At 38.9% G+C, this 18,830-nt stretch overlaps 1 protein-coding gene across 7 annotated transcripts in view; it reads left to right on the forward strand.

Moving 5' to 3' along the window:
* FOCAD (focadhesin) overlaps positions 1-18,830 on the forward strand; it is a 310,969-nt gene that overhangs the window by 73,001 nt on the left and 219,138 nt on the right. For 6 of the 7 annotated variants that reach the window (XR_010407633.1, XM_064579209.1, XM_064579206.1 and 3 more), the window contains 3 exons: positions 2,393-2,494; positions 9,013-9,217; positions 12,590-12,796. Coding sequence is in view for 6 of the 7 variants with exons in the window: in XM_064579209.1 (XP_064435279.1) it covers positions 2,393-2,494; positions 9,013-9,217; positions 12,590-12,796 (514 nt within the window). In the remaining variant the exon portion in view is untranslated. Of the gene's footprint in view, positions 1-416; positions 516-2,392; positions 2,495-9,012; positions 9,218-12,589; positions 12,797-18,830 lie in introns of all 7 variants that reach the window. The other variant, XM_045882481.2, reaches the window with a different exon arrangement.

Here is an 18,830-nt window from a genome sequence, read left to right on the forward strand (position 1 = left end):
CTACCTCTTATTTCTGTTGACCCGATTTAATTTGGACAAAAATCTTAAACAGTAGATAGAAAAAAAAAAAAAAAAAAAACCCACCCAAACAATAGATACTTGATTTTTTTGTGGGGGGTGAGGATCGAGATGGGGGAAGGAATAACTTATAAGGGAAGAGTATTGAAAAGCACTTAAGTGCTTTATGATCACACACGATGTGTGATAATACATAATGACGTGATAACTTGTTGGATTTTCTTCTTAAATAGTCATAAATGCCACCATTAGGTGGAGGATTAATGGATGGTCCTGTGTGATGCTCCTCATTTCAATATGGTGCTTGGCAGGAGCCAAACCCATACCTAAAATGATTGCAGGTGCTGTTCTTTCCTTTTTATTCATGTCTACTGGAACATGACCTACTGAACTCTCAGCCTTAGAAGTTTGGCTGATGTGACATTCCTGGGAGACTGTCAGGATCTGGAACATTTGTTTGTTAACATCTATGGCAGCTACAGCAGAAGCAATTCTAGGTAGGTTTAAGTGCCAGTGAGTTTGGAATTTGGAAATAGGATTTTTGAGTGTTGGCAGAAAGCGTTGGAGCGATCCCTTAGCAATGGCAGTCATCTGATCAGTCAGAAATAGCCTGTGCTGTGACAAACGGGAGGCTGCCAGGAAGTGACGCTAGTGCGTGATAGATTAGGTGAGGCTGAGGAGCACGTCAGGAGATGGCGTTCTGATATGAGGGAACTGTGGAGTCATGTCAGAGCCGTGCCTCACTGCAGAGTTTCCATGTGACGGACCTGCCATACTTTGCTGTTTAAGAGGAGCGAGACATCCGAAAACTTGCTGACTCTTCACCTCCCTCTTCTGGGGCTTTTTTCCTTGTAGTGGTTCTCAACTCTGGCAACACGTTCGAATTGCTGGAAGAGTTTTTAAAAATGACTAATGCCTGTGCCCCACTCCTAGCAACCCCAATATAATTGAGGCCTGGGTATCATTTGTTGTTTTTGTTTTTTTTTTGGGGGGGGTGGGTATCGGTATTTTTAAAAGAGCTCCACAGATGAATCAAACATGCAACCAGGATTGAGAACCACTGCTTTATAGCAGGGCCTCAGAATTGTCTGGAGGGCTATTTATTAGGTCTGGGCTGGGGCCTGCGAATCCATTTGCATTTCTAACAAGTTCCCAGGTGATTGCTACTGACCTTAAGGAGATCACATTTTGAGAATCACCAAGAAGGCAGTCTTAAAAAAAAAAAAGTCATTTGGGTTTAATTGATGGCTTGATTTTTTTTTTTTTAAACATTGCTGGAGATACATTGTAAGGTTAAAATTTGAGATTAAAGAGTATTATGTATATGATTCCTTTTATGTAAAAAAGGAAAGGTTGATTTTTTTTTTTACAATTGTTTTATTAATTTTTTTGGAGGAAAAAGCCATATCAATAATAACTAAAAGTTTTGTATAGTACATCATAGTTTAAAAAGCTAATGAATTTACTATTTTTTTAATTTTAAAATGTTTTATTTATTTATTCATGAGAGTAAGAGAGAGAGAGAGAGAGGCGCAGAGGGAGAAGCAGGCTCCCCACCTAGCAGGGAGCCCGATGCGGGACTTGATCCTATGACCCTAGGATCATGACCTGAGCCAAAGGCAGACACTTAACCATCTGAGCCACCCAGGCGCCCCTGAATTTACTATTTCTAATAGGCTTTTTGAACTATTTAAAATAACCTGTGTTTGTTTTTTTTTTTTCTTAAACCTCATTATTGGAGAATCCTGCAGATTTCAGATCTTATGTTTTGTAGTCTCTTTAGGTATATTAATGGATGTAGCCCAAATAAAAATTCTCATTCTTGTTCAGTAGAAATTTTAAGAATTTTCAGTTTGGAGAGTTTATTTTGAGATGGGAGAAATGTTTTCTTTTTCCTTATCTTAAATATGCTGGAGGAATGGAGCCATACACTGAGAAGAACAGGGGGTAAGTAGGAACAGAGAAGGAGAGAGTGCGTATAACTTGGGGCAATGTTAGAGGAAATAGAACCTTCCAGGTTTGGAAAGAGAGGAGGGGGAGGTGGCCCAAGATTTCCAGGAATAAAGAAACCCAAGGAGATGGATATGACCGAGCTCCTGGATTCAAGAGCTTGGCCAAAGTCCCAGAGTTATTGTGTGGCAGAGTTCGTGCTCAAATTTGGATCCCTAAGACTCAGAATTGATTCTCTTTTCTGCAAAACAGGTAGATAAAGGGAAAAAATGTTAGTTCTAATGACCCAACTCTGCAACAAATGATAGTTTTGCATCCTGGAAAAAAGTTGCTAGATGGCATTGGCCCTTGTTGCTCTTTTTGGATATTGAGAATTTGTAGTCCGTAAACAACAGCTTCCAATGTGACTCTCTGTGCTTTTCAGAAATCATCCTCAGCCTTTGATCACTATGCTTGAACACAGACCTGACTGCTGGCCAGTACTTTTGCAGCAGCTGACGGCTTTTTTCCAGCAATGCCCTGAAAGGTAATGTAAAATAAAATAAATGAGGGAGATGGAATGGCATATGCTCATTTTAGAGCTTTTGTTTTGCTTTTTTTAAAGCTACTTTGACTATGTTGTTTTGAAGAAAAGAAATGTTTTAGAACATAATATAGTAATGTTTTCTTTTTAAGAGTAAGAGGCAAAACAAAACAAAACCCTACCAGATCTAATTGATGGTTGAAATATTGAATATGAGAAAAGCTATTATTAAAGTTAAGACTTCCCTGCTCAGTGGGGAGTCTGCTTCTTCCTCTCTCGCTGCCCCTCCTCCCCGCTCATGCTCTTTCTCTCTCTCTCTCTCAAATAAAATCTTAAAAAAAAAAAGTTAAGCATTGATTAGTTAGGAAAGTTGACTAGAAATACTAGGTAAGCTACTACACAATACATAGAAAAGATAGCTTCTTCCCCCTGGGAATTGAGTAGTGAGTGCTCTCCATTGGAAACCTGCCAATTGGGATCAAGTAATACCGCCACATATGGGCTCAGTTTAGCTTCACCAGGGCATTCTGATGGTCCTCAAAAACTACCCCCTTTCTTCCATTCTTACTGCCATGACGCCAGCGCATATCCTCATCTCTTGCTGTGGCTTTTGCCACCTGTTCCTAATTGACATCTCTGCCTCCAATCCTGTCTTGCTCAGAGCAACTCTCTAAACATCCAGCAGGGTGTTATGTCAAGAAAGTAAATCTTGGGACACCTGGGTGGCTCAGTCAATTAAGGTCTGCCTTTGGCTCAGGTCATGATCCCAGGGTCCTGGGAAGGAGCCCCATGTCAGGCTCCCTGCTCAGTGGGGAGTCTGCTTCTCCCTCTTTCTCTCCCTCTTTGTGCACGTGCACTCTCTCTCAAACAAATAAATCTTTAAAAAAAAAACAAAAAACGAGAGTAAATTTTATTGTATCACTCCCTTGCTTAAGTTAACACAATTGTGGTTTTAAAACTGCACTTGCATAGTGTGGGCTGAGCATGGGGACTGCCCTCTACCCCGTTAGCTCTTTCTATAGAACTTACATGTTGATATCTTATGGCAGCTTTCTACTGGCAAACAATAGTGTGGCTTCCAAAATAGTTGGAAAATCCCTGGGCTAGAGGGTAAAATCGAGTTTGTTATGCTAGGCTCTCTTTCTCACACAGTCAACCTATTTCCCCAGTTTTCTCTTGACTTACTAATTTATGAATGGTGTATTCAGCAGTACTCAGACTTGCTTTCGGTTCCACACGGAAAGCCATGCTGTTCCCTTACCTCCGTGCTTTTGCTTATCAGTACCTCCTTTACTCTTGAATTTTACCCCAACCCTTTCCTGACTCATTTCTCTATTTTAAATCTCTCTGCTCGAAAGTCCTTGCTTACCAAGCTGAATGAGGTGTCTCTTTTATGTGGTCTCATAGTAACTTTCAGCTGTGATTTGTAACATTATTGTATTTCATTGTATTATAATTCCTTTCTGGGAAAACTTTCTGAGGGCAGAGACCATTTCTCATTAGTCTTTGTATTAATAAAGCTTGGCGCATTTCTAGGTGCTCTTTAACTACTGAATTTATGTAGATGAGGTGGGTTGCAGAGGGCCTCCTAATATAAAAATATCACTGCGTACTTAGTACCATCATGCAAGGTCATGATAGGATACAATTGTCTGAGGTAATCCAGTGCCTGAGTTACATTCACCACACCAGTTATATTCATATTTTCTTGCTCTTGAAGGTCTTACAGTGTCCTATTCATTACAGTTTCTTAGAACACCATTTCTAAGTCCATAACTTCAATGTTAGACGGGATTTCTAGGCACGGTGTACTGCCACAGGAAGTTTTAATAGACATAGGGAACCTTGGATCATCTGCTGGTGAGAAAAATTAATGTGACATTTGGATGATAGCCCAACATAAACATCACTATCCTCTTTTCCCTCACCTAGATTGCATTTTCAAAGGGAAGATATTAATATTTCCTAAATAAGTCTTTGTTCATCTTTGTCAGAAAGTAAAAATAGCAAACTTATAAATACATTTTTTAAATGAAATTTCTCACTCTTGTTAAATAGATTAGGATATTTCATAAAAGATGCTATTGCTGTGGTGCCAAATTTATTTATTTTTTATTTTTTATTTTTTCCAAATTTATTATTAAGCTTGTTTTTAGGGTAATCCTCGAGAATATCTTTCTTTTCCAATTCTTGAGTTAGCCATCATGTAATTAATTACCTTTTGGTTATCTTCATTTCAAAGGAGTATTATATTGGGATTTGGAAGTAGTTCTCCTAATGAAATATGTCCAGATATTCATAAGGTAAAAAAGATTATTAATTGACTTGGGTTTTTTCACTGATAAGCTTCTATTGACTCTTTTCATTCAAGTTCTCACGTGTTAGATTATGATATCTAGAGCCTTTTGGAAGTTCTATATTAAATTTATTTGCTAAGAATAATTTCAGTTGCCTTGTTTTCACTTTTATACTATGGGGTTAGTCTTTGCAGAATGAAATTGATATTTCTGGTTTGCATTTTTCAGCAGACCATTAGTTTCCTGAGATTTAATTTTAAAGCAAGTTAGCTTAGTAACTTAGTACTTAGTAACTTTAGTTGTTTGGAAGGTAATGAAGGAAGATTGGTGATTTAACTTACTAAGAATATAAATAGTGATTCACAACTAGGGGAAGAAGGCAAAATGTTGTGAAGAGAGCTTGTATTCTGGTTCTTCCTGTGTTAGGAATTGTTGATTAACTGGGTTCATTTTTAATAGTATGTAAATGTCCTGACATGACAGTTTATCTTCATGCTAGTTTTTTTGGGCATTATTTTCTAATTAAATTCTGCATTCATTTATAGAAGGCCTGAGACGTTAAGACCTGAGAATTGCATAAATTGTCAATGACGTCATTGTCTCTAGGCCTGGTACTTTAAAGTTTATCTAGTCTCACACATAATATCTCAGATGAAGGAATGAAGGAAAGCAATATCCAATGACTTTCTCAAGGTCACATGGTTAGTTAGTGGTTGAGATGGGCCTAAAGCCTCAGTTTCTTTTTTTTTTTTTTTTTTTTAAGATTTCATTTATTTATTTGACAGAGAGAGAGAGAGACAGGGAGAGAGGGAACACAAGCCGGGGGAGAGGGAGAAGCAGGCTTCCCGTGGAGCAGGGAGCCCAATGCGGGGCTCGATCCCAGGACCCTGGGATGATGACCTGAGCCGAAGGCAGACGCTTAATGACTGAGCCACCCAGGCGCCCCAAGCCTCAGTTTCTTGACTCTTATTCCGAGCTTTCCCCTCTCACTTCTCCCTCCATGAACATAAAGAAAGACTTGTGTGTAGATAGATACATGCACAGTTAGTTATGTTTGTAAACATTCTTAATCACTTTGGGATTTCAGGTTGTCTGTTTTATTATATTTCTTTTCTCCTTCAGATCTGTCAATTTATACCCCCTGAAATGATAGTCATCAGACACCATGTAGGAGATACAAAATCTAAAATCAGGACAGATTAAGCCAAGGAGATTTTTATTTTTTTTAATTTTTTATTCATTTATTTATTTTAAAGATTTTATTTATTCATCTGACAGAGATGGAGAGAGCACAAGCAGGGGGAGTGGCAGGCAGAGGGAGAGGGAGAAGCAGGCTCCCCAGTGAGCAGGCAGCCTGACATGGGGTTCGATCTCAGGACCCTGGGATCATGACCTGAGCCAAAGGCAGGTACTTAACTGACTGAGCCACCCAGGTGCCAAGCCAGGGAGATTTTTAAACAGTATATTGTCCTAAAGAAGCTTAGCATTATGTTCGTGATGTCAAACAATAATAGCGTCTTGGAAATATGTTTCTTTATGAACCTTGCAGTTTGCACTCAGCATCTCAAAGTAGGAGAAAACTGATAAGCTATTTGTGGATGTTGTTGACACCTGGATAGTGTTTATTCTTTGGGAAATGCATTATTAGAGATGGGGAAACAATGTTTCTTCAGTCTCTCTGGAAACTTTTCATATTCTAACCTACACATACATTGTCTGCTTGCTTGATCTTTGAAGATTTTTTTGGTTTCCTAAAATGGATGGTATGATAAAGGCATGTTTCAGTAATAATTATGAACTCAGAAGTCCTCAGAAGTTTTTTATAGATTTTGTAAATATTTGTTTCATAAGGAAAAAATTCCTCCAGCTTGTGAGCTCCATCAGAACGAGTATTCTTGTTTCTTGCTTTGTTTCTAGCACGTAGAATAGTGAAGGGGATGCTGTAGGTACTCAGTAAATTTTGCCAAGAGAATCAATGAATAAATAAATATTATCAGTTTGGTAACTTTAAAATTTTTATTAAGGTTAATGGTGTTTTGAAATCACATTGCTGTGTAATGTATAGTATTAGAAAATTATGTTTGTCAAGCATAATTCAAATAGCATTTCCTCCATGAAGTATTGAAGTATTGCGCTTTATACCTTTCTTTTAGAAGTTTTCACTTTCTGTCCTCTAGTCCAGGAACACGGCTGATTGCCACTGTTAGATGTATGCCTCTTTTTTTTTTTTTTTTTTAAAGATTTACTTATTTGAGTGAGAGAGAGGGAGAGCTTGCACAAGCAGAGGGAGAGAGAAAATCCCAAGCAGGCTCGGTGCTCAGCGTGGAGCCTGGTGCCGGGCTTGATCCCATGACCCTGAGATCACAAACTGAGCCAAAATCTGAGCTTAACTGACTGAGCCACCCAGGCGCCCCCTAGCCTGTATGCCTCTTAAGGATAGATAATGTTGGGGCGCCTGGGTGGCTAAGTCGTTAAGCTTCTGCCTTCAGCTTGGGTCATGATCCCAGAGTCCTGGGATCGAGCCCCGCATTGGGCTCCCTGCTCAGCAGGAAGCCTGCTTCTCCCTCTCCCACTCCCCCTGCTTGTGTTCCCTCTCTCACTGTCTCTCTGTCAAATAAATAAAAATCTTAAAAAAAAAAAAAAGAATAGATAATGCCTGTTCACCTTTGTATCTTACCTAATAATTCCTTATTTATAATAAATATGAAACAGTAAAATAAAATTATGATATCTGATCCATGCTAATTGGTTTTTTTTTTTTTTTTTTTAAGATTTTATTTATTTGAGAGAGAGAGTGAGAGAGCACAAGCACAAGAGTGGGGAGCGGGAGAGGGAGAAGCAGACTCCCTGCCGAGCAGGGAGCCCGATGTGGGACTCGATCCAGGGACTCCAGGATCATGACCTGAGCCGAAGGCAGTCGCTTAACCAACTGAGCCACCCAGGCGCCCTGATCCATGCTAATTGTAAAACTACTCTATGATGTAGTATAATTGAATCGATTAATTTAGTGATTGAAAGTCTCTTGGGAGGCCTAGTATGTCATTCTTGGTGATAACAGCAGTTAACAGAAATTCATGCTGTCATTTGGCTTATAGTCTGGCCCGAGATAGAGATATTAAGTAAATAATGACAATATATTCATTGTCCTGTGGAAGCACATAATGGGGATCTGCCTTAGGCTAGGGAAGGCCCTCAGGGAGTCATTTTAAAGGAGAGAACTGGAAGATGACAGGAATTAGCAGAGGAAGGAACAGGAAAGGAAGAAAGCAGAGAATGTTCTAGGTAGAAGAAACAGCAAATGGGAAGAAAGCTCAGAGTACTTGATCGGACATCTGAAATACATTTAGTGTAGCTCAGTGGAGAGCAGAGGGGAGCAAGAAATGAGGCTGAAAAGACAAGCAGAGGCTAAATTATGGAAGGTTTGTGAATTGGACTAAATACTTTATCTTAAGGGGCACACTCTTTTAAGCTGGTGACCTGATCAAATGTATATACCTCAAGGGTCATTCTGGCATTTTAGTGACTTTGGATGTGGAGTTACTGAGATGTATTGAAATCTAAATATATAAGAAAGATTTGTAAAGCCTTCCTCCTTTGAGTGGGAAGAGCTTAAGAGGAAGGACTTGGCAAATTACTTTACCCCTCTCTGCTTTCGTTTCTGCATCTGTGTAACGGGATGATTTTATTTCGTAGGGTTGTGATGAGGATGACATGAATTGAAAGGCATAAAGTGCAATAGCTTGGACACCACATGTGTTAACCATTTGACAAGTAAATGTTAACTGTTCATATAGGCTTCTTGGTATGTCTGTATGGTTTTGTTTTACGTAGAACTTCATCTATAGAGTTTTTCCAAAAATGCATGCCCATGTCCTATTCCTGAAGAGTGCATCCTGACATCTACAATTCCAAAAAGGTTCTAGGATCATTTTGATGTTCACCAAAGCCTGGTCCTGCAGATGCAGAGGCTATTTTAGTATGCAAGTAGAGGTTCTTGTAGTCCTGGGCTTCTGGCTTGTGGGCTCCAGGTGTTGTCATTTTCCCCAGGACACAAAGGCTTGCTTGGCATGGATCCAGGTAGGTCATGGTGGAATTGAAGAATCACAAAAACAAGTTATATTCCATGGTATCCTAGTGTGTCATGAACTATAAGTTGATGTTTGACAATTACTGCTTGGTACCCTGTTTAACTTGGTGACTGGCTTATGCATGAATGATTTGCAGGTCAGAAGTTTCATGTATCCAAATAATGGCACCATTTCTATGGTATCTATATTGCGAACCATCCCAGTTGCAAGAATATGCTAAATTGCGACTAACGCTGCTCAAAGTCTTACTTCAACCGGGGGTTCCTGGTGACCCAGAACAACCATCAATCTTGGAACAACAGATACTTCGGCTGTGTTGTGACATGGTTCCGTGTTTGCAGGTAAGGCCCCTCGTCCTCCTTCATTGATACAACAGCAGCATCAGTAACTGTTGGTTGTTACCGTCATGCGTAGAGTAGAACCTATGTGATTTGCAAATCCGATACAAGCCTGGTTCCAGGAATGCTCACTGGCTTTTGGAGATGAGGAAGGAACCAAATCTAGATTTAACATTTACACGTAGCGTGTTAACCAAGTTCACAGACCTATAAGTCAACATAATCCATTTTAGGATCAGTAAGAATGCAAACTTTCTGTTGTTCAAGGAAGACTTCTCAGGGTAAAGAATTTTGAGTTGAGTTTCTCTTTGTGTTAGACACAAGAGAGTTACAAGATTAGAAAAATCTTGTACAAATTAGAAAAAGGTGTACCTCTGGGTAGATACAGCCCTGGAGATGCAGGGCTTGGCCAGCTGAGTGCTGGCTAGATTCCAGTTTCCACATGTCTCCTTACAACGTACGTGGTGACCCTGATGTTTCCTGCTCCTGAGAAGCCCACAGTCTAGGAAGGGAGTTAAGACAAGTATATAAATTCTCATAATTCGAAGTAGATGGGTAAAAGATGTTTAACAGGTATGGATAGAATGCCTAGGAAGTTCAAGGGAGAAATAAGTATGAGCTAATGTCTCTATAACTGCAGATTTAAAAAAAAAATGCCAGTTGCCAGTGGGTTGTGATGTTAGTGTAGTGATTAATTTATCAGGCTGTCCTCCTCATCGTCGAGCTTTCTCGTTTGCCTAGAATCTGAGCGCCATGCTGCTTAGCTGATAGAGGGAATCTGTGAATATTTTTCAGAGTGATCACTTGAGGTCACAGATGACCTGTTTTAAGTTTGTGTTAGCAAAGAGTGACTAGAGTGAATCTTTCCTCTGTGACTCATAAATAGACTTTCCTGTAATCAAGGCAGAGAAAAGTTAATTAAAATGAATTCTCCTGTGGCTTTTCCAAAGCTTTTGCTTTGTGTGGGCAATAAAACAATGTATAGGCAGAACATCTTGAAATGGGGTACACTTTTCCCACCTCATGCTTGCATTACCCAGTTCTGTGTTCTTTGGTGGATGTTTGCCTTCATCCTCATGAACCTATATTTATAAGCCTAAATAACTTCTACAAGTGAGCTCTGTGAGATATTTTGGGGAATCTGTGACTTCTTAATATAGTCGAGATAGGCAAAGAAAAAAAGATGATAGATACATCATTTGGAACTAATGGAACTAGCAACATAAATACATGTAATCACTTAACAAATTGGCTTTATTAGAGTATGAAGAATCTGAGCATCAGATTTTTAGTGGGAACGTAATCCATTTTCCCATTGATTACAGGTATTTCTTAAACTCTGAGATAACCATCCCATGACTAAATTTTTAGTGATAAGAAGCATGCCATTTTGCAAGGCAACATTTTTTTTTAAGTGCTTCTAATTGACCTGCATTTTCCTGAGATTACCCATTAGTTTCCATTCTTCATAGAACAAAACAAAATAGGCTTTTAAAAAAGCCCATCTGCGTCCTCTTTTGTGTCCTTTCTTTCTCTCTTCTTTCCCTTTCTTCCTTTCCATCCTTCCCTCCTTTCTTTCCTTCATCACTTTCTGTACTAGGGTTTTCAGAACTGTCCATTGCCAGGAATTCTCTAGTTTAGTAGCGCTCAGAATGTGTTACTATGAAATGTTCTTTTTAGAGCTGAATACGCTCCTATATTTGTGGTCTGACCCATACTGTGCATGTGAATAGAATCTCGTCAGTTAAAAAAGTGTTATTTTAGAAATAGCCATGCCACCTATTGACCCATGATGAAACGATGGTTAATGAAATTTCTAGTTTCTTTTCATGCCTGTTGCTCTTCCATTTTGTATTTGTATTTGTTTGTTTTTTACTTACCTGCCTTAAACTTTACTGTTGACTTTGGTCCAGATAGTTCCTTTTTTTTAATTGTGAGTCTCATCATTGTACATGTTATCCATTGCACATAATCTGTCGCTACATCAAGATAGAACATTACTTCACAAGTATTGCTAAAAATTATGGTAATATTAACAGTTAGAGAGCCTGTAATGCTAACTTGCTGAATTGTCCAAAATTTTTTTTTTTATTATGGAAAATTTCAAGTATACACAAAAAATACATTCAAGGAAATATATTGTCCAATAAACATGAGGCTTTGTCTTGTTTTAAATCCCTTTTCTTGGCGGCACCTGGGTGGCTCAGTCGTTAAGCATCTGCCTTCGGCTCAGGTCATGATCCCAGAGTTCTGGGATCGAGCCCCACATCGGGCTCCCTGCTCGGTGGGAAGCCTGTTTCTCCCTCTCCCACTCTCCCTGCTTGTGTTCCTTCTTTCTCTCTGTCTCTGTCAAATAAAGTCTTTAAAAAAAAAAATAAAATAAATCCCTTTTATTGGTGGCCTTTTGCCTTTCCCACTGTAGATTTGCAAAAGAGTAAAATAATTTAGTTACTTGACGGTTCACATTTATTTTTTTTTTATAACTTAGTATTTTCTATCTCTTCTCTCTTGATCTTTTAATATCTTTTTTCCTCCTGTTTGTGAGGAATTAATTTTTCTCTTTGTGTAACTTATAGTCCTTTTGGGTTATTATGGTGGTAACGATTGGTGAAAGGTACAGCTGGTCAACTGTAGGCTTTCCTCTTGATGAATTTAACAGACACAAGGCTTCTGATTGAAGCAGATGGTTCATTGTTTGTAATTTCTGGTAAATGCCAATGTGTCTGTGAGCAGGACCATATCCTTAATACCAACTCCAGAATTTTGATCGGAACAGCTGGGTTTGAATTGAATTGGGATTTTCAAGAGCACCCAAGTCCTTCCTATCTAATGCATTAGCCTGTTGAGAAGACACCCTACCATTTGAATATGGTCTTTCATTGCATCTGCCAAGTGTGGAAATGATGCTGTCAGTTAAGGTTGTCTGAGCAAATATCTTCCAGATGAAGGGCTTAGTAGTACATTAGAATAACATGCTAACCCTTTTCTTCCAGGTAACTGTGTTGGAATCATTGAAAGGCGGGTTCATTTGGAGAGCTCAAAACCAACTTTAATTAATTTCCTTCAACATGTTGGCATGGTCATGTACTTTGTCTTAAAGAAGAATCTGCACTCAGAGAAGTCAGAAAAATAAATGAAAAGAATTTGTGTCAGCCAGCAGTAACAAAAATGGTAGCAAATTGTATTTTGGTTAGTGACAAAAATAAGGCAGAGTTTATACATGGTTTAATTCTCTTTGAGTCATGTAAATGTCTTCATCTCTTTAAGTCTTTATAGGTTTAGAAAAAAAAGATTGTTAATACTTCTTACATAGTTTAAAATTATCCTTTGTTTTGTATATTATTTTAATATCATGTAATGACTTTTTTTAAACAGGTAAAAGATTTGATCCAGACAACAGAAGTGATGCTGTTTATTGAGGAAGTATATTTAAGCCTTCTGCGTCATCCCGTTTTCTGGAAAATTCAGCTTATCCAGCTGACCCTTCAGCTGCTGTGTGTCTGCGAAGTCAGCTTAACAATAACTGGGGAATGCTCATCTTTAATTCACCTTTTAGAGCACAGTGTTGAACTTCTGAAGGAGGTAAGGAGAATACGAGATTTTAACACGTCAGTTCTCTTAATTGGGTCTTTCAGCAGCAGGGGGCGTGTGCTCTTTTACTTCATTGATATCAAAGGTGTTTTGATCAAATACCATGAGATCATACTCTTAATGTACTACTATTGTCATCTGTTATAAAAACAAGTCATTACATTTGGAGCACAAGTTAAGGCTCTACCACTGGGGCATTTTTTTTTTCCATTTATGTGTGTAGAACGCAAGTCTCGAACACCTATTATTTGCCAGGCCCTATAGAATACATACATAAAAAGACACTTCCTGTGACCTCAAGAGACTTCCAGACATGCACATAAATAATCTAAGTAACTGGCGTCCAATAAGGTGAATGCTTCTATGGGAGTGTATGTAAAGGGCAGCGGGAGTACAGGTTAAGGGAAGTTGGGCATGAGTTCTGATTTGAGGAGGTCTGCCTAGGAGTTTGCCTGATTCAAACCAGATGTTGGGGGGCATTCCAGTTGTGGAATAGCATGTGCTCAAACAGACACATGAGCAAGCAGAGCAGGCAGGACGTGTTCAGGAGACAACATCTGCCATATTGTTGACAGATGAAGGTGTAGGCGATAAGGCTGGTCTACCACAAAAGGTCTTGCCTGCCACATGAATGAGTTTACGATTTTATCTTCTAGGCAATGGCATGCTATTGAAGACCTTTCTGCATAGAGGTGCCCTCAGATTTTTGTATATGAAAGATCGTTGTAGGAGATTGGAGGAGGTTTTAGAGCAGGGCTACACTACTAGGGCAGGAAGTGAGGAGGCATGTCTTACGCTGCGGGTCTGGTCTTAAACTACCACAGTGTGCGTGGCTTAAACAACACAAATGTATTTTCACACATCTGGAGACTAGGAAGTCAAAGAACGGGTGCTGACCAACTGGATTCTGGTGAGGGATCTCTTCTTGGCTTATAGATAGCTGCCTCCTTGCTGTGTTCTCACAGCATGGGGAGAGAGCAAGAGAGAGCTATTATTTCTTTCTAAAAGAACACTAATCTTACTGGATTTTGGCCCCGTTGTTATGACCTCATTTAATTTTTTAATTACTTCTATGCTCCAAATGTGGTCAGGTTGGTAGTTAGGTCTTCAACATATGTATTTGTGTGGCAGAGGCACAGTTCAGTCCATAGCAAGGGACTAATTAGGGGAAGAGAATAGGAAAGAGTAGAAGAGGGTGGAAAAGAGAGTGGGAAAAGAGAGAGGGAGGAGATGAAATCAACAGGGCTTTGTGGCTGATTAGATGGTCAAGGAGAGGTTCCTTGGCAGAGTCTCCACTGTCTCTTGAGCAACTGGAGGATGCCCTTCACTTTGAGAAATGGTAGCTGATATTGGAGGGAAGAGGATAAATTTGGTTTTAGATATGCTTGGTTTGAGGTGTGTATGGATCGTGGATAGTTGGATATGTGCTTTTAAAATTCACGATAGAAGCTTAGGCTAAAGGTATAGATTTGTAGACCTCTACTTCGAGGTGGGAGTTTTACCCATGGGATTACATTACATGGGTTTTCATGGAACTCGAGGGGCTAGAGTGTACTGAAAATGAGGAGAAAGTGTGGCCAGAAGGATTGTATGATAAACAGAAGAGACCGAGGATATGAAAATCAGGGAAAGGAATGTCTCAGAAAGGAGAATGGTCAACAGCGTCATGGAGAGAGTGTTTAAAGTAAGGTATGGAAAGAACTCTTAGGGTGCAATAAGTAGAAGTTTATTGTTTACCTTAGAGGAAGCAGTTTCAGTGGAGGGACGGTGGTGAGAACCAAATCAGAATAAAGGAGTAAATGGTAGGTGGGAAACAGAAACTGAATGTAAATTTTAATGGGAAGTGGGAGCCAAGGAAGGCTCAACTAAGTCATTTGTCAATTTGTCAGTCTTGTGATTAGCATGGTTTTACATCTGCTGGGACATTGTAGGTAATATTATATATTATATCATGATATATTGGTGTTATATATTATTATGTGTAATAGTAATATATGATATATATTATGTAGTTATATATCTGTTATCTCTGTTATATAATCTGTTAGCTCTAGTATATAACATGTTATATATAACATGATAATCAGTATAGATTAAATGCCTATTCAGATGTATATTTATTGTATATAATCATACCTATTGATATATAATATATGCTGTATATATTTTATAGATAAGATTTGGAAAACATGTAAAAATACCGTTCTTTTTACATTTTGGATGTTAACCCCTCATCAGATATGTCATTAGCAAATATCTTCTCCCATTCTGTAGGTTGCTTTTTCATTTTGTTAATAATTTCCTTTGCTGTGCAAAAGTTTTTTGTTTTGATGCAGTCTCATTTGTTTGTTTTTGCTTTTGTTGTTCTTGTCTGAGGAGACATTGAAAAAATACTGCTAAGACCAACATCAGATTGCTTACTGCCTGTGTTTTCTTCTAGGAATTTTATGGTTTCAGGCTTTAATCCATTTTGATTTTATTTTTGTGTATGGTGTAATGCCATGGTCTGGTTTCATTCTTTTGCATGTAGCTGTCCAGTTTTCCCAACACCATTTATCGGGAGATTGTCCTTCCCCCATTGTATGTTCTTGCCTTTTTTTTGTTGAAGATTTATTGTCCATGTAAGCACGGGTTTATTTCTGAGCTCTCTGTTCCGTTCCGTTGATCAATGTGTCTGTTTTTGTGTCTGTACCATACAGTTTTGATCACTATAGCTTTGTAGTATAATTTGGAATCTGGAAGTGTGAGACCTCCTCCAGCTTTCTTACGATTACCTTGGCTATTTGAGGTCTTTTATGGTTCCATACAAATTTTAGGATTATTTGTTCTAGTTCTGTGAAAAATTCCATTGGCATTTTGATAGGGATTGCACTGAATCTTTAGATTGTTCTGGGTGTTAGGGACATTTTAATAGTATGGAATATCTTTCCATTTATTTGTGTCTTCTTCAGTTTCTTTCATCAGTGCCTTATTGTTTTCAGAGTATAGGTCTTCGCCCTCCTTGGTTAAATTTATTCCTGTGTATTTTTTTTTTTTATACAATTGTATATGGTTTTTTTTTTTTAAATTTTCTCATTCTGATAGTTTAGTATTAGTGTATAGAAACACAACAGATTTCTGTATATTGCTTTTTATATCCTGCAACTTTACTGAATTCACTTATTGTAATAGTTTTCAGCAAATACTAACAGTTTTCTTTTTTTTTAATTTGGATGTCTTTTGTCACTTTTTTTTGCCTAATTGCCGTGGCTGTGATTTCCTATACTGTGTTGAATAAAGTAGTGACAGTGACATACTTGTCTTGTTTCTGATCTTAGAGAAAGCTTTTAGCTTTCACCATAGAGTATGATTTTAGGTGTGGGTTTCTCATATATATCCTATAATATGTTGAAGTATGTTCCCTCTCTACCCACCTTTTTGAGAGTTCTTATCATAAATGATTGTTGAGTTTTGTCAGATGCTTTTTCTGCATATATTGAGGTGATCATATGATTTTTAGTCTTCGTTCTGTGAAGGTGATGTATCATGTTGATTTGCAGTTGTTGAACCATCCTTGCATCCCTAGAATAAATCCCACTTGATTATGATACATGATCCTTTCAATAAACAGTTGTATTAGGTTTGCTAATACTTTGTTGAATTTTGCACATGTGTTCATTAGGGGTATTGGCCTGTGGAATTACACAATATTATAATTTAGAACAATAGTGATGCCTGTGAAAGTCATATTTATAGTGTCTTCCTTTTGCTCAATATTTAACAATTTAGAAGGAAGTAAATATGAATAGAACTATTAAAATACTTGTGTTTTGTAATTTTTTACCCCCACCTCTGGCCCAGTGTTTCTGAGGTTTAACCAAAAAATAAGAAAGAAAAAAAAGCCTAGGAAAACTAATTTGCAAACCTATCTCCTTTAGGGCTACATGCACTGTAATTTGAAACAAAATAAAGTAGAATAAGACATTCTTATTACTGGGGCACCTGGGTGGCTCAGTCAGTTAAGCGTCTGCCTTCGGCTCAGATCACGATGATCCTGGAATCCCAGATCAAGCCCTGAGTGGGGCTCCCTGCTCAGCAAGGAGTCTGCCCCTCCCCCGCTCCATTTCTCTCTCTCAAATTAAAAAAAAATCTTTAGGGGCGCCTGGTGGCTCAGGCGGTTAAGCGTCTTCCTTCAGCTCAGGTCATGATCCCAGGGTCCTGGGATCGAGTGCAGCATCAGGCTCCCTGCTCAGTGGGGAATCTGCTTTTCCCTCTACTCCTCCTCCCTGCCCGTGATCTCTCTCTGTCCTAAATAAATGAGTAAAAAAATCTTAAAAAAAAAAAGACATTCTTATTACCTAGGCTAGGGCTATATCTTTCCTATATCACTGAGTTTACCAGCTGGATATGCACTTCAAATATTAACATTAACTTTTCTTTTCCCCTTTGTTATTTTTATATTCTTCTATTGGAGATGTTTCCTTGCATTGTGAAAATGAATGCATTCCTTATGCTATATTAGTTGCAGTGGATTTAGTCTTGGTTGAGTTATTTTTAGCTCTATTTGAGTGGTTATAACCCAAGGTCCTTTGCATTACTCTTATCAGCAAAGTTAGGCAAAAAATGATACTGATTGTGAGGAGACTGGGTAGCTGTCAAAGGGAAGCAAGAGCTAAACACTGGGGAAGCACTGGGAAGGCCAGGACCCGGTGCTCTCGAAGACCTCGCCATCAGCTGACTCTGTTCCACTCACCTTTCTTCACTGTGTGTGTCTAAGTACCTAGTGCCTGCATCATTGGTGGTGCGCATGACAGTCTTTCATTGGAATTGAGGACAGGAAGTGTGGACTCCAAGGTTTGCTGTTATCAAAAGTCCTGTGACATCTGTGGCCCAGTGTAAAGGCATTTCCTCCTCTTTTGTATTTTACTTCCTTGCTCCAGATAGGCTCTGAATTAGCCTGGGTTCCTCCAGAAGTAGTCCCCGAGTTTCCGTAATGTCAAGAGCAGAGCCAGTGTTTCCACAAAAGCCAAGGTTTATGCAACAGGAGTTTATCTGCAAGGGCGATGCCAGGAAGCAAGTGGGAAAGGGACACGAAGCGTGAAATGCTGGAAATGGGAGAGGTAATGCAGATATTACCATGTTGCCCAGTGCTATGAACAACCAATTGCTTGATCGCACAGAATATTCTGAGAAGTGTTATGAAATATGTCTCAGAACCCTTCAGAAGGATCCAGATGAAGGAGGGAAGCATTTATCCATGGGCTTCTCTTGTCAATTTGTCAAGCCCCTGTGGGGCTTTAACTGTCCTGTCCTCTGATCTTTCACTGGTCTGGGGCAGAAAAAGCACAAGTTACAGTAGCAATATGTATAGGGTTACAAATGGCATATGAGATGTTTAACACAGTCTTTTATTAAAAGACATCATGAAGTGCTACTGTTATTTGGTCTCCATTAAAAATCAATCAAACAATAAACTTCTCAGAACTGTAAGCAACTTAAGCTGATTTAGTGTAATCCCCTACTATTCCTTCATTTTGATGCCTTGCTCTCTAGGTCATTTCCTTTCACCCTACATTCTGAACAGGCCAGTGTCCCCCTTCTTGGAGAATGCCATTTTCACTTGGTCCTTCCCACCTTTAAGTTCCATCCACTTAGGGGCCCTTAGGTGGCCCAGTCAGTTAAGCATCTGACTCTTGATTTCTGCTCAGTCATGATCTCGAGGTCATGAGATTGAGCCTTGCATCAGGCTCTGTGCTGGGCATGGAGCCTGCTTGAGAGTCTCTTTCTCCCTCTGCCCCACCCCCGCATACTCTCTCTCTCTCAAAAGAAAAAGTTCCATCCACTTAGCATGTTCCTAGTACAGATCAGAACCCCAAAATGCTACTTTGTGGCCCTTGCAGTGATAGCTTGTGTGAAAAAGGTTTTCGAGTGTAGCCTTAGTATAAAGTCATACTTTCATTTGTCTCTGATCTTGGTAGCCAGGAAATTTGAAATTTAAATGACCTTGCTGCATTTTCTTCCTTTTTTAAATGGATATGCAGAATAT

The sequence above is a fragment of the Mirounga angustirostris genome, unplaced genomic scaffold, assembly GCF_029215605.1.
Source record: "Mirounga angustirostris isolate CCGP_5_RB_7025 unplaced genomic scaffold, mMirAng1.0.hap1 SCAF_15, whole genome shotgun sequence".
Lineage (NCBI taxonomy): Eukaryota > Metazoa > Chordata > Mammalia > Carnivora > Phocidae > Mirounga > Mirounga angustirostris.